The sequence below is a fragment of the Salmo trutta genome, chromosome 10 (genome assembly GCF_901001165.1).
Source record: "Salmo trutta chromosome 10, fSalTru1.1, whole genome shotgun sequence".
NCBI lineage: Eukaryota > Metazoa > Chordata > Actinopteri > Salmoniformes > Salmonidae > Salmo > Salmo trutta.
The window spans coordinates 23,204,279-23,220,074 of NC_042966.1; the positions used below are offsets into that span (position 1 = coordinate 23,204,279).

The 15,796-nt window shown below is 45.1% G+C and overlaps 2 protein-coding genes across 6 annotated transcripts in view; one reads left to right on the forward strand and one right to left on the reverse strand.

The window, feature by feature from the left end:
• The window catches only part of LOC115201395 (putative sodium-coupled neutral amino acid transporter 10), a 28,028-nt gene extending 17,744 nt beyond the window's left edge, over window positions 1-10,284 (forward strand). For 3 of the 5 annotated variants that reach the window (XM_029764983.1, XM_029764981.1, XM_029764982.1), the window contains exons 10-17: window positions 486-592; window positions 896-1,055; window positions 3,750-3,947; window positions 4,161-4,541; window positions 4,649-4,759; window positions 6,770-6,790; window positions 8,739-8,876; window positions 9,039-10,284. In XM_029764983.1, coding sequence (XP_029620843.1) covers window positions 486-592; window positions 896-1,055; window positions 3,750-3,947; window positions 4,161-4,541; window positions 4,649-4,759; window positions 6,770-6,790; window positions 8,739-8,876; window positions 9,039-10,183 — 2,261 coding nt within the window. In that variant the 3' untranslated portion in view covers window positions 10,184-10,284. The remainder of the gene's footprint in view (window positions 1-485; window positions 593-895; window positions 1,056-3,749; window positions 3,948-4,160; window positions 4,542-4,648; window positions 4,760-6,769; window positions 6,791-8,738; window positions 8,877-9,038) is intronic. The other 2 variants (XM_029764984.1, XM_029764985.1) reach the window with 2 other exon arrangements.
• A 1,001-nt stretch (window positions 10,285-11,285) lies between these two features.
• ndufaf8 (NADH:ubiquinone oxidoreductase complex assembly factor 8) lies at window positions 11,286-13,835 on the reverse strand. The gene is made up of 3 exons (XM_029765031.1): window positions 13,529-13,835; window positions 12,343-12,453; window positions 11,286-12,250 (listed from the first exon to the last, which is right to left on the reverse strand). The coding sequence occupies exons 1-3, from the start codon at window positions 13,607-13,609 to the stop codon at window positions 12,230-12,232; spliced, it is 213 nt and encodes a 70-aa protein (XP_029620891.1). The 5' UTR covers window positions 13,610-13,835; the 3' UTR covers window positions 11,286-12,229.
• Between the last annotated feature and the right edge of the window lie 1,961 nt (window positions 13,836-15,796).

The following is a 15,796-nucleotide window of genomic DNA, read 5'->3' on the forward strand; positions in this document are numbered from 1 at the left end:
AACAGACACTAAATCTGAGGGACACAATATAGCCTGGGTTCCCAGGATGAGAGATGGGGCCTGGGCCCAGCGCCCAGACAGACCTGCCCAGGGGAGGGAGGGGTTGGGTCGGGAGGAGGATGGCACTGGTACTGGCTTGAAACACAGGTTCTGGAAGTGAAGCTTGTACTAGATTAGATCAGGGGGGTGTATGTTTGTGCTTCATTTGGGACAGGGCCATGGGCCAGATGGGTTGAAAGATGGTATGGAGATACTGACTTCTGATTGAACAGGAAGGCTAAGCTCTGTCCCTGTACTGTATGTATGATGTGGAGGTGCAGGAAGAGGTGGAGAGAAAGATGAGAGCGGATGAGGAGGATGAGGACTGTTAGCCTGGCTGACGCAAAGACCCACGTGGTACACTGTCAGCTAGAGTATGTCGCTTTAGCCAACCAACAGATTGTGTGTGTGTAACTAAATGTTTCTCTATGCTCTTATGTCTGTAGTGGAGACCATCCTGGGACTGACTGGAGCCACCATGGGGTCCCTCATCTGCTTCATCTGCCCTGCCCTCATCTACAGAAAGATACAGAAGAATGGATTCACTGCACAGGTACCACACACACACACACACACACACACACACACACACACACACACACACACACACACACACACACACACTGTCCCTACTAACCGCATCACTGACCAACATCCCTCTCTCTCTCTTTTATTTTCTTTCTCTCTCTGGTGGTCTTCTGTAGCTCAGTTGATAGACCATGGTGCTTGCAACACCAGGATAGTGTGTTTGATTCCTGGGACCACCCATATGTAAAATGTATACACACTTTTGGATAAGCGTCTGCTAAATGGTATATTTTATTATTATCTAATCTTTCTCTCTCTCCCTCTATAGCTGGTGTTATGGGTGGGGTTAGGCATCTTGCTGATCAGCACCCTTACCACGTTGTCAATCTCAGCCAGTGACTCCACCCCCAAGCAGGCCCCTCCTCCCCCTACATCGGTCAAGAGTGCCATCTTTGGAGTCCTTCCTGATAGTCCTGATTTACGGAACGGTACAGACCATATATTACCATTATAGCCACAGACCATGTTCCATTGCCAAGTGAACTTTCCATTTTATTCTGTTCTTTGTTATTCTATTCTAATCAGTTCCAAATCTGCAATGGTCCAAACTCCAAAGTTCACATTTTGATGTCATTGTTGGAGAGAGAGGTGCAGAAAAGTGAGAGTATAGAGAGCAAGAGCCAAAAGGTGAAAGCAATCTTAAAACAAAGAAATATGGAACCGTGGATAAATGGGGGAATATATTGGGTTTTTGACTGACAGACAGCTAGACAGACTGACAGACGGGGGTAGAGGATAACCACTTGATAATATCGAATAGAGAAGCAGCGTTTGACATTGATGGAGCCAGAATGATGCCCTTCAAACTCCAGTGGTTTCTCATCTTCCCCTTATCTCCCCCACTCTCTCCCCCTTTCCTTCTCCCTCTTTCCCCCTCACCTACTCCCTCTCCTCTTCCCCCTCTCCTGGGCAGCTGAAATGCCTGCTAGCTCTTTCCTGTAACAGGGGTATCAGATGGAAGTGGTATGGAGGGAGGGGTTGAGAGGTACAGACAGAGGAAATGAGGGGAGAGATGAGTGAGACAGGCGGGCTGGGGTTAGGGGCTTGAGGGGTTTGAGTAAGAGGAGAGGAGGGGGGGTCGTAAAAATGAGAAAGAGCTCCACACATAGGAACAAGGACAGTTCACACAGCCCCATCCTGCCTTCCGTTTTCCTCTATCACTCTTTCTTTATCTCGCTGTCTCCCTCCCCCTGACTGATAGTCGCCAACTTCCTTCCACACCTGTTTCCTGTTTATTGCAGATTAGTGAGGCCAGTAGAACAGAAGCATGGGTCTCTCTCTCTCTGTACCCTCTCGTCATTTTCTCTCCATTCTCCCCTGATTCTCTCTTAGACTGTACTGTAGCAGGTATTTCAGCATTAGTGTTGCATCTTTTTTAGAGTTTAGATCTCTGCTACCATCTAGTGGATCTCACACTCACACATATTGGTATATACAGTGCATTCAGGAAAGTATTCAGACCCTTTGACTTTTTCCACATTTTGGTACGTTACAGCATTATTCTAAAATGGATTAAATAAAATTGTTCCTCATCAATCTTCACACAATACCCCATATTTACTAAGCGAAAACAGCTTTTTAGACATTTCTGCAAATTGATTAAAAAAAAGATACCTTATTTACATACAGTACCATTGAAGTTTGGACACACCTACTCATTCAAGGTTTTTATTTTATTTTAACTATTTTCTACATTGTAGAATAATAGTGAAGACATCACAACTATGATATAACACATATGTAGTAACCAAAAAAGTGTTAAACAAATCCAAATATATTTTAGACTCTTCAAAGTAGCCACCCTTTGCCTTGATGAGAGCTTTGCACACTCTTGGCATTCGCTCAACCAGCTTCATGAGGAATGCTTTTCCAACAGTCTTGAAGGAGTTCCCACACAAATTCAATTGATTGGACATTTATTGGAAAGTCCCACAGTTGACAGTGCATGTCAGAGCAAAAACCAAGCCATGAGGTTGAAGGAATTGTCCGTAGAGCTCCGTGACAGGATTGTGTCGAGGCACAGATCTGGGGAAGGCTACCAAAAAACATCTGCAGCATTGAAGGTCCCCAAGAACACAGTGGCCTCCATCATTCTTAAATGGAAGAAGTTTGGAACCACCAAGAATCTTCCTAGAACTGGCCGCCCGGCAAAACTGAGCAATCTGTGGAGAAGGGCCTTGGTCATGGAGGTCACCAAGAATCCGATGGTCACTCTGACAGGGCTCCAGAGTTCCTCTGTGGAGATGGGAGAACCTTCCAGAAGGGCAACCATCTCTGTAGCACTCCACCAATCAGGCCTTTATGGTAGAGTGGACAGACGGAAGCTACTCCTCAGTAAAAGGCACATGACAGCCCACCAAAAGGCACCTAAAGACTGTCAGACCATGAGAAACAAGATTCTCTGGTCAGATGAAACCAAGATTGAACTCTTTGGCCTGAATGCCAAGTGTCACATCTGGAGGAAACCTGGCACCATCCCTACGGTGAAGCATGGTTGTGGCAGCAGCATGCTGTGGGGATGTTTTTCAAAAGTAGGGACTAGGAGACTAGTCAGGGAAAGTTGAACGGAGCAAAGTACAGAGAGATCCTTGATGAAAACCTGCTCCAGAGTGCTCAGGGACCTCAGAAGGGGGCGAATGTTCACCTTCCAACAGGACAACGACCCTCCGCACACAGCCAAAACAATGCAGGCGTGGCTTCGGGACATGTCTCGGAATGTCCTTGAGTGGCCCAGCCAGAGCCCAGACTTGAACCCGATCAAACATCTCTGGAGAGACCTGGAAATAGATGTGCAGCGACTTTCCCCATCCAACCTGACAGAGCTTGAGGTGATCTGCAGAGAAGAATGGGAGAAACTCCCCAAATACAGGTGTGCCAAGCTTGTAGCATCATACCCAAGAAGACTTGAGGCTATAATTGCTGCCAAAGGTGTTTTTGCTTTGTCTTTTATGGGGTATTGTGTGTAGATTGATGAGGGGGAAAACGATTTTATCCATTTTAGAATAAGGCTATATAACGTAACAAAATGTGGAAAAAGTCAAGGGGTCTGAATACTTTCCAAATGCACTGCATTCTCTCTTTTGTCTCTATCTCTCCATTTCTCTCCCCCCTCTCCCTCCCAGCAGTAGAGAAGCCAGTGAAACAGCCTGAGGTGAAGCCTGTGTTGGAAGAGAGGCCTAATGCCCCTGCTGCAGTAGAGCCAGACCGTCCAGTGGAGAGACAGCAGGAGCAGGCTGAGCCCCCCCAGATCAAAGGACCTGAACAAGGAGTAACAGACATGAAAAATAAGAAGGAGGTACAGCTGGACCGCCCCGACGCAGGTATGGAACTAGGGAGAACCCGTTGGAACCATGGAGAATCCGTTAGAACCCTATAGAACCAGGCAGAATCCACTAGACTAGAACATACAAGAAAACCAGTAATCTATAAGTGCTAGGTTTAAAAAAAAAGAAGTCAGGAACACTATTTACATCAACACCTGAAGACCCATGTGTTATACCTGTGTGTGAATTCCCCCTCCTCCCTCCCTTCAGGTGTGGCGGTACCTGATGGGGAGGCCCATCGGCACGAGCCGCCCATCCCTCATGACGAGGTCCAGATAGAGAAGAGGAAGAACGACGCCGAGCTGGAGGAGGAGAAGAACCAACCTGCAGCGGGAGGAGAAGAGGGGCAGTCTGAGGGAGGAGAGAAGGAGGAACTGGTGGCGAAAAAGGAGGAAGTGGAAAAGGCCGCGGTGCAGTTCAATGAGGTGCTGGAGAAGCCTGACCCGGGGGTGGGGAAGAAACAAGAAGTCCTGCCCCTAAAGGAAGTGGAGAAACTTGGCCCAGTGAAAGAGGTGCTTGCTGTGAAGGATATGGTGGCTGAGCAGGCGCTGGTTGAGGATTCGGCCAAAGCCCCAGATGCTGCTGGGAAACGTGCGTATGACTGGTCTTTATCCAGAACATTCTATCAACTCAGATGCTCAGGGATTTGATTGGCTGTAGATGTTTGAAGTCACCTGACCTTTGACCCTGTGGTTTAGGTGAGCCGGCGGCCCCAGTTCCTGTAGCAGTGGTTCCTGGGGCAGCGGAGGTGGCTGCTGCTCCAGAAGCAAAGGAAGGGAGGGAGGAAGCAGTGGAGGACAAAATGGATGGTAAGTGGAAGAGTAAGAAGAAGTAAAGAATTGAAGTACAGATCAAGGACCAGGGTTAGCAGCTCATAGACTGGCAGAATGGATGGATTTATGATAAATTCTTGTTATAGTGGATATACAGTGAAGTCGGAAGTTTACATACACCTTAACCAAATACATTTAAACTCAGTTTTTCACAATTCCTGACATTTAATCCTAGTAAAAATGCCCTGTCTTAGGTCAGTTAGAATCACCACTTTATTTTAAGAATGTGAAATAATAGTAGAGAATGATTTATTTCAGCTTTTATTTCTTTCATCATATTCCCAGTGGGTCAGAAGTTCACACACTCAATTAGTATTTGGTAGCATTGCCTTTAAATTGTTTCATTTGGGTCAAACATTTCGGGTAACCTTCCACAAGCTTCCCACAATAAGTTGGGTGAATTTTGGCCCATTCCTCTTGTCAGAGCTGGTGTAACTGAGTCAGGTTTGTAGGCCTCCTTGCTCGCACAGGCTTTTTCAGTTCTGCCCACACATTTTCTATGGGATTGAGGACAGGGCTTTCTGATGGCCCCTCCAATACCTTGACTTTGTTGTCCTTAAGCCATTTTGCCACAACTTTGAAAGTATGGTTGGGGTCATTGTCCATTTGGAAGACCCATTTGCGACAAAGCTTTAACTTCCTGACTGATGTCTTCAGATGTTGCTTCAACATATCTACATAATTTTCCTTGCTCATGATGCCATCTATTTGTGAAGTGCACCAGTCCCTCCTGCAGCAAAGCACCCCCATAACATGATGCTGCCACCCCCGTGCTTCACGGTTGGGATGGTGTTCTTTGGCTTGCAAGCCTCCCCCTTTTTCCTCCAAACATAACAATGGTCATTATGGTCAAACAGTTATATTTTTGTTTCATCAGACCAGAGGACATTTCTCCAAAAAGTACAATCTTTGTCCCCATGTGCAGTTGCAAACCGTAGTCTGGATTTTTTTATGGCGATTTTGGAGCAGTGGCTTCCTCCTTGTTGAGCGGCCTTTCAGGTTATGTCGATATAGGACTCGTTTCACTGTGGATATAGATACTTTTGTACCTGTTTCCTCCAGCATCTTCACAAGGTCCTTTGCTGTTGTTCTGGGATTGATTTGGACTTGTCGAACCAAAGTACGTTCATCTCTAGGAGACAGAATGTGTCTCCTTCCTGAGCGATATGGCGGCTGTGTGGTCCCATTGTGTTTATACTTGCGTACTATTGTTTGTACAGATGAACATGGTACCTTCAGGCATTTGGAAATTGCTCCCAAGGATGAACCCGACTTGTGGAGGTCTACACTTTTTTTTTCTGAAGTCTTGGCTGATTTCTTTTTGATTTTCCCATGATGTCAAGCAAAGAGGCACTGAGTTTGAAGGTAGGCTTTGAAATACATCCACAGGTACACCTCCAATTGACTCAAATGATGTCAATTAGCCTATCAGAAGCTTCTAAAGCCATGATATTTTCTGGAATTTTCCAAGCTGTTTAGAGGCACAGTCAACTTAGTGTATGTAAACTTCTGAACCACTGGAATTGTGATACAGTGAATTATAAGTGAAATAATATTTTGGAAAAATCACTTCTGTCATGCACAAAGTGGATGTCTTAACCGACTTGCCAAAACTAGAGTTTGTTCACGAGAAATTTGTGGAGTGGTTGAAAAACGAGTTTTAATGACTCCAACCTAAGTGTATGTAAACTTCCCACTTTAATTGTACCATTCCATGCTATGTCTGTATTCTTTCTCTGACTTGTACCGCTTCTTTGTCTGTCTGATTCTCTCTCTCTCTATATCTGTCATTCTCGCTTTCCATCTCAAGTGTGTCTTTGGCAACAAGCTTTTGGCTGGTTGTTTTTGAAGTGGGACTTTCTCGCTCTTTGGCTTGATTCACTCAGGACACTCCGCAGCACATTTTTGGTTTCTCTCTTCTGACTCACTCTTTCTTTTCTCTCTTTCTCGCTCCTTTTCTTTTCCTCTGCTGGGCTCCTGTCACAGTGATAAAAAAGATGGTTGCAGGTATGAACTCCTCTCTCTCCTACTGTATTCACATCTGGTCATTCAATCAACTAATGAAGTCTGGAGATGAGAGCGTAGTACCCAGTTTAGTCATATTTTCTAGTTCTGCCATAACCCCCAAGTCCTAACCCACCTCACACCCTCTCACACAGTAGCCCCCCATCTTGTCTAAACTGCTCACATCTTGATTGTAGCAACCATACCCTACATTAGTTTGACTGAGTTATCCCTCCTCCAGCCCCCCACCCTTAAACACATTCCTATGCTGTTTGTCTGGATAAATCGAATGCTCCTTCTCCCTCCGATGTAGATACCAATACTGCTTAATATACAGTGCATTCGGGAAGGATTCAGACCCCTTGACTTTTGCACATTTTATGTTACAGCCTTATTCAAAAATGTATTCAATTGTTTATTTTTCATCATTTATCTACACACAGTACCCCATAATAAGAAAGCAAAAACAGGTTTGTCAAAAATGTTGCCAAATAATTAGTTAAAAATTGATCACATTTACATAGGTATTCAGACCCTTTACTCTGTACTTTGTTGAAGCACCTTTGGCAGCGATTACAGCCTTGAGTCTTCTTGGGTATGACGCTACAAGCTTAGAATACCTGTATTTGTGGAGTTTCTCCCATTCTTCTCTACAGATCCTCTCAAGCTCTGTCAGGTTGGATGGGGAGCGTTGCTGCACATCTATTTCTAGGTCTCTCCAGAGATGTTTGATCGGGTTCAAGTCCGGGCTCAGAGACTTGTCCCGAAGCCACTCCTGCTTTATCTTAGCTGTGTGCTTAGGGTTGTTGTCCTGTTGGAAGGTGAACCTTCACCCCAGTCTGAGGTGCTGAGCACTCTGGAGCAGGTTTTCATCAAGGATCTCTCTGTACTTTGCTCTGTTCATCTTTCCCTCGATCCTGACTAGTCTCCCAGTCCCTGCTGTTGAAAAACATCCCCACAGCATGATGCTGCCACCACCATGCTTCACCGTAGGGATGGTGCCAGGTTTCCTCCAGACGTGACGCTTTGCATTCATGCCAAAGACTTCAATCTTGGTTTCATAAGACCAGAGAATCTTGTTCCTCATGGTCTGAGAGTCTTTAGGTGCCTTTTTGCAAACTTCAAGTGGGCTGTCATGTGCCTTTTACTGAGTGGCTTCTGTCTTGCCACTCTACCATAAAGGTCTGATTGGTGGAGTGCTGCAGAGATGGGAAAACCTTCCAGAAGGACAACCATCTTCACAGAGGAACTCTAGAGCTCTGTCAGAGTGACCATTGGGTTCTTGGTCACCTCCCTGACCAAGGCCCCCCGATTGCTCAGTTTGGCAGGGCGGCCAGCTCTAGGAAGAGTTTTGGTGGTTCCAAACTTCTTCCATTTAAGAATGATGTGTTCTTGGGGACCTTCAATGCTGCAGACATTTTTTTGGTCGCCTTCCCCAGCTATTTGCTTCGACACAATCCTGTCACGGAGCTCTACGGACAATTCCTTCAACATAATGACTTGGTTTTTGCTCTGACATGCACTGTCAACTGTGGGACTTTCCAAATCATGTCCAATCAATTGAATTTACCACAGATTGACTCCAATCAAATTGTAGAAACATCTCAAGGATGACCAATGGAAACAGGATGCACCTGAGTTCAATTTCGAGTCTCATAGCAAAAGGTCTGAATACTTTATTTTTAATACATTTGAAAGAAAAAAAAATATTAAAGATATTCGCTTTGTCATTATGGGGTATTGTATGTAGATTGATGATTTAATACATTTTATAATATGGCTGTAACATAACAAAATATGGAAAAATGGAAGTTGTCTGAATACTTTCCGAATGCACTATATGATTTATGAACTTCACCCCATCGCTGTGCCATTTGGTACATTCCAACTCCTCTCACTTGTAATTGACTCCCCCTGTGTGTGTTCTAACCCTGTCTCCCCCCCCATGTAGAGGGTCAGTTGGACCATGCCGTTCTGCTGCAGGTTATAAAGGAGCAGCAGGAGCAGCAGAAGAGACTGTTGGACCAGCAGGAGAAACTGCTGGCTGTCATACAGGAACAGCACCAGGAGATGCACCCCAAAAAGACAGGTGTGTACACACACACACTCACTCGTGCTCAGTATGTGCACTCTCGTACATGTTCTAAGTTTATATTCTGATGCATGTCTAAGTGCTGAGTACGAGTCATTGAAATGGTAGGTCAGTTAAAGGGAAAGTAAATAATGGTCTTTGTATCTTGTGTTACATCAGATGGAGCTCCAGAGGCTGATGCAGAGAAGGGAGTACAGGAGGAGGGGGGAGCATCCAAGCCCAAAGACCCAGATCAAGATGGCCCTGCCTTGGCCTCAGACGCCAAGGAGCCTGGGGAGCCCAAAGGAGCAGGAGCTGGAGCTCTACAGGCCGGAGGGGCTGAGCCTCACATCCAGCCCCAGAATGAGGTCCTCCCTGTGGAGAAGAATGCAGAAGAGCAGGTCGTCAAAGTGGTTCTCCCTGTGATCCCCAAGGAAGTAGTCCAGGAAGTCCCTAAACAGGCGATTGTGGCAGGAGCAGCAGTGGTGGCAGGGGCAGTGTTTGAGGCCCCTAAGGAGAGGGAGCTGGGAGCTAGAGGGGTACCGCTGGGTCAGAAGGTGGCAGAGGGGGTGAAGGTAGAACCAGACCAACCCAAACACAGAAAGGAGCAGCCACCACCTGCTAAAGCTGAGGACGGGCCAGGGAAAGGATCGGTAGAGGCAGTAGACAAGGACAAGGAGAGGATGGAGAAAGAGACACTGGAGGAGGAGAGGATCAATAGAGAGGTGCAGGCGAGAGTGGACAAAGAACGGTTAGAGAGGGAGAGGAGAGGGAAACTGGCGAGAGAGCAGGAGATGGAAAAAGGCCAAGTAAAGAAGGAGAGAGCGGAGAAAGAGAGGCTGGGAAAGGAGCGAGCAGAGAGGGAGAGGGCGGATAAGGAGAAAGCGGAGCGAGAGAGGATCCAGTGGGAGAAGGAGAAGACTGAGAGAGAGGTGATGGAGAGAGCGGAGAGGGGAGGAACAGGGGAGGAACTGGCTGTAGCTGGGCCAGGACCTGTCGAACCAGGAGTAGGAGAACTAGGGGCTGTGAAGAAGAGTGGACGGGACCTGAAGGAGAGGGCAGCCGTCCAGTCAGACTCCAGGGACTTTGTGGAAGCCCAGCCCCAGGTGATCCACGAGAAGGCCAGGGACCAAGGAGACATGGACCTGAGGAGGAGAAGGAGAGCCCTGGGGGTAGGAGGTGCTGGAGGGGCAGGGGAGTCCAGGGAGGGTGAGCTGGAGCCCTTCTTGGACATGGGGGGGTCAGATCTCCATGCAGCCCTGGGGGGAGCACTGGTTCACACACGCCAGATTAAACAGACCTCTGAGCTTGAGAGAGATGCGTAACTGGGACTGGGTAACGGCATCCACGCACATGAATACGGTATAACATATACTCACGGACCATTGGGTTGGACTGTGCGAATCCCTATATTTAAACAAACACACACTGGGTCAGACTGCTCTAACCTTGTACACATATTCCTTGTATACATATATTATGTACACATATTCATACTAATCACAACGCATACACACGCTCTTTCTCTCCCCCACACAGTCATGTACCGTGGATCACACTCTATTGCCTTACCACCTGTCTTCACAATACCTGACCAGTACAGGAGGAGTGTGAGTGTGTGAGATGCATTGATGTGATAGGGAACATTCTGGCTGCGTTTACACAGGCAACCCAATTCTGATCTTTTTCACAATTATTGGCAGAAGATCTGATCTGAGTTGGGCTGCCTGTATAAATGCAGCCACTGTGTCTTCATGTGTCTGTGGGCTTCTATTACCAAATACTAGTGCTTTCTTTAGTGCTCCTTCCATGATTCCAGAAGATACAGGATAATAGTGATGATAAAGATAATGTAGCAATGATCATGTTATTCTATAAGAATATGCTGTATTATGCTGCCATAAATCTAAAGTCTTTATTAAAAGTATATTTGTATGTAAATGTTAACTTATTTTTTGTTTTCTCTGGGGTGAGATTTGGACTAGAATGTATGTTAAGCTATGCAATACCACAGTTTTCTTTTTTCCTGTGTTTGAGAGAGCGATGTACCATCTATCCAATGACTTGTATTTTAGTCATTTTAAATCCCTTGATACTTCTAAGTGGTTTGGCGTTTTCATTTTGGTTCTGGAAAGGTTACTTGCTGGTGTTTTGTTACTGTAGTGGTTTTGTTAAACCCAATGTATGTTGGTTATTGTGTGCTGTAATTCTCTGAACTGTAGCTAAATGTCCTCGTACTGGTTTTTACATATTTTTGGAAAGCGTTCAAAGAACATTTTAATTAGGGATCAATTGGTTAGCTTCAGTGCTTCTTCCAGATAATTTGACTTGATTTTGAAAACAGAATCATATTTTGGATTAATAAAAATAAGAATGTAGTGCTGTAGAAATGTGTATCCTTATCATACACGTACGGTACAATTCCAATAGGATTTTATTTTTTATATAGACGTTCTGAATCCATAACTCTGTGATTCTACATTCCATGTTGTGGTTCTTCTCCCTCAGCCAGTGCCTTACATGTGCTCCAGCAGTGTTTTTTTGTGACTTAAAAGGAGTATGGTTCTTTTGTTTTGTCATATCCTGTGTGTGAGGGCTCTACTGCTTTGTGCCTCTATCCTAACTTGGGGTGAAATTAATGGGTGGAAGTGAATGCCTGTATTGAGATATAAATGTATAATTTCCACAACTCGAGTGCAATTAGTCGTCATCTCTCGCTCTCTATTCTTGTAGCATTTGAAACAGTGGCTTGGACTTCTACAATGGTACTCTGTGCTGTGGCTACCATAAGAACAGTGAATGAAATGGACGTCATAGAGGGAGGACGTCGACAGTGGCTTCATGACTTCTTTAAGTCTGGGTCGACTCATATCCATGAAAATGTCAAAATATGAAATGTTGGTTGTCAATGTGTGTTGTGTACATTAACCAAAGAGCCCCCATACACCAATTCACATTCACATATTTATACAGTACATTATAAATACACAGTCCTGCAAGTCTTCGGTGGTGGGCTACATGTTATTACATAGTCAAACGGTATGACCTTGACGCACTATTGAAGAGTAGAAACACCATGCTAGCATTACCTCTGGGACCAACAACAGGTCAAACATATGCTTGTGGGACTAGTCAAGATATCTTTCAGCACCTGCCATTGCATTACTGATACAGTACTACTTGATGTTTGTGGAACAACGGGGACTTTAGGTCCACTGCCTGGGGTGTAATCATTAGTACAGATGCAAACCGAAAATGTAATTGAGAGTTTCTATTGAACAAATTCAGGTAGGCCCCTCCTGTTTCCTTCCGTTTAGTTCCTAGTGAATACACCCGTTGATGTCCAGCAGAGATGTGTTGGGCGGAATGGTCTACTTCACTCCCTTCTTGGCCTGTAAGACAAGATGATCAAGTCAATTGAATTTATACATCAAAGACAGACAAAATGTAATAAAACATGGAACACATGTAATATGCCACTCACTGCTGTAACGAAGCAAGTCTTCAGAGCATCAAACTCTTTAACACACAGGTCCTTTCTCAGCTCCTGTCTGCCTGTGGTAGTAGCTGTCACACACTTCCCATAAGCTGCAGCCTGAGGACATGATATTCAAAAGTCAGTATTTAGATCAAACTTCTGTTGGAGGATGATTGCAGAAACACAAAAGATACATTTTTGTTCAAGGCAGTGTTTCCCCCCCCTTTTTTTTGCAAGCCTCCCCCCCCCCAAAAAGCATCATCCAGGGACACAAGCCAAATTCCTTGGTGGGCCGCCCCAGTTATACAATGGTAGGAGAAACACTGGGACAAGTTCTCACATTGGCAGAATGACAACTTAACTTGGCTTTATGCTTTTGGATATTGTATGGCAAACAGTGGCCATCTATACTGAACAAAAATGTAAACATGTAAAGTGTTGGTCCCACGTTTTATGAGCTGAAATAAAATATCCCAGAAATGTTCCATAAGCACAAAAAGCTTACTTCAATTTTTGACATTTGTTTACATCACGCTTAGTGAGCATTTCCCCTTTTCCAAGATAACCCATCCACTTGACAGGTGTGGCATATCAAGAAGCTGATTAAAGCGGCATTATTACACAGGTGCACCTTGTGCTGGGGATAAAAAGGTCACTGCAGTTTTGTCACACAACACTATGCCACAGATGTCTCATGTTTTGAGGGAGCGTGCAATTGGCATGCTGACTGCAGGAATGTCCACCAGAGCTGTTGCTAGAGAATGTGACGTTAATTTCTCTACCATAAGCCAACTCCAATGTCGTTTTAGAGAATTTGGCAGTATGTCAACCGGCCCCACAACCGCAGACCACGTTTAACCACGCCAGCCCAGGATCTCCACATCCAGCTACTTCAACTGCGGGATCGTCTGAGACCAGCCACCTGGACAGCTGATGAAACTGAGGAGTATTTATGTCTGGAATAAAGCCCTTTTGTGGGGAAAAACGAATTCGGATTGGCTAGACCACCCTCCCAGGCCCACCCATGGTTGCACCCCTGCCCAGTCATGTGAAATCCATAGATTATGGCCTAATTTATTTATTTCAATTGACTGCTTTCCTTATATGAACTGTAACTCAGTAAAATCGTTGAAATTGTTGCATATTGCGTTTATATATTTTTTCTGTATGAATTTGTTTGGTGGCTACGCACCTCACCAGAACACTGGGCAAACAGCTCTGGGAACCTTCTCATCCTCTCCCGACTGCGAGTCCACACATTTGTCCCCGACATGATCAGTTGAGTGAGCAGCAGCAGAGATGGACACTTGTTCAATACTCTTTGACAGTGGAAAAACAACGAACACAATCAATTGAATAACAATCTAATGCCTCAGCATTAGCTCTTGAACAATATTAGCGAAGTGTCATAGAAATAAAAGGCATTCGTAGGAAAATATCCACTCAAATCATTGGCTCGCCCAGCATTTTGTTGACCCTGAATCAGGAAATGACACGCATGTAATCTACAAACGTGATTTGTTAATTTCCACGTCCATCTTCTTCTGTGGGGGTTTATCGGCGATTGGCAACCAACGTTATGGTGCATTACTGCCACCTACTGTACTGGAGTGTGGGTCGGAGACGGAGAAACTGAATCATACCTGCTAGACCGTTTAAAAAAAATAACAACATATTTGATACTGTATCTAATGACGTTCTACTCAGTATACTCTTTAAACGAATTTCCTGTATACCCTTCTCCCTCATACTGGATCTCAGCCTCTCTCTTCCCACTTATACTGCCCACACTGTATCAGTACATGCTCCACTGTCTCTGTTTCCTGGCAATAATCACACTTTCCTGCTGGATGCTTTTCTATCACATTTATAGTCTTATTCAACCGGCTGCTACATGAGCTAAAGGACTGCAGACTCATCAATACTGCACATGAATAAGAGCAAATAACTTCTCTGTCTGCCTTGACTTCCTCCACCCACTGCAAGGCCAACAGTACAGCCATCAGCTCCACCGTCTATACAGCCAGATGATCTGTAATACATTTCCTGACTGCCACCCCACATTCTTGCACTGCAAATGCTGACCCAGTATGTCCTTGGATGTCCGTGGTCCTTGGCTGCCTAACCATACGCTATACTGCCCTAGCCTATTACAGATTGGAACAATGCAACATACAGTACATGTTCTTCAATGAGGATCGGCCAGCCCCCCACTCAATCATCGTCAGACAGCACATCACATTACAGTTTCCCACCATTCTCTCAATGTGTTCTGCCCTGGTCAGCCTAGTGTCAAAGTACACTCCAAGGAACCTGAAGGCCCCCACCCTCTCCAAGTTTCTCCCATGGATATCATAAGGTGAATGCACCAAGTTGTAAGTCGCTCTGGAGAAGAGCATCTGCTAAATTATGTAAATGTAAATGTAATAACCTCAAGCGTACCTCATCTACCACCTTCCTCCTGGTGAAGAACACTTTACTTTACTGACTTTATTGTCCCCCATGGGGAAATTTTGTTGCAGTGTCATGTACACGTTTAAAGTGGCATTTAAATAACAAAACAAATTGACAATACAACTTTCATAACAGTTACATACCAATAAAAAGAGACTAGCCTGCTGGCCTTACTGGGTGGATAGGAACATTAGCCCGAGCTATTTAGGAGGGATTTCACACCTGGCACAAATTCTTGTCCAGTTCTGTTTTTCCTGCCGACGGGTGCCCTAAACCTGCTCCCAGAGGGGAGTAGTTCCAAGTCCAGGTACAGGGGGTGGCTTGGGTCTAAAATTATTTTGTGATCCTTGCTGAAGGCCTTGACCTTAAAGATCTCATCCAGGCCTGCCTGTTTGACTCCAAGTACCTTGCTTGCTGTGGTGATAATCCTTCTCAGCATATTTCTCTGGCTGACAGTGGCATTGCCAAACCAACAAACAATACAAAAAGTTAAAATACTCTCAATGAAAGATTTGTAAAACAGAGTCAGTATAGTACGATTAACATTAAAAGATCCCAGCTTTTTGAGAAAGTACAGTCTGTTGACTCTTTTTGTAGATGAGATCTGTACATTTACTCCGCTGAAGCTTATTGTCCAAGAGGACACCCAGATGTTTGTATTCCTCTACAATCTCTATGTTCTGACCTCTGATAGATGTTGCAGAGGTAAATGTTGTATGCTTCCTGAAGTCTACGCACATCTCTTTGGTCCCATTGGTATTGAGGGCAAAGTGTGATTGGTCACACCACTCTACAAAGTCATTTAGGACCAGGCCATGGTGTTCCTCGTCATCATGCAACAGGCTGATCAATGTGTGTCATCAGTGTCATCAGCAAATTTAACGAGGTGTCTATCAGGATGGGAACTTGTACAACTATTAGTGTACAAGATGTACAGAAGTGGGGACAAAACACATCCCTGAGGAGAGCCTGTGTTGGTGTTGCGTATGTCCGACACGTGGGGACC

Excerpts from the sequence above, each read along its gene's own strand:
- ndufaf8 (XM_029765031.1), bottom strand. The coding sequence starts at position 13,609 with ATGTCGGGGACAAATGTGTGGACTCGCAGTCGGGAGAGGATGAGAAGG. Across the intron at positions 12,454-13,528 it reads TTGCCCAGTGTTCTGGTGAG|GCTGCAGCTTATGGGAAGTG; the intron begins GTGCGTAGCCAC and ends TCATGTCCTCAG. Across the intron at positions 12,251-12,342 it reads AGACTTGCTTCGTTACAGCA|GCCAAGAAGGGAGTGAAGTA; the intron begins GTGAGTGGCATA and ends CTTGTCTTACAG.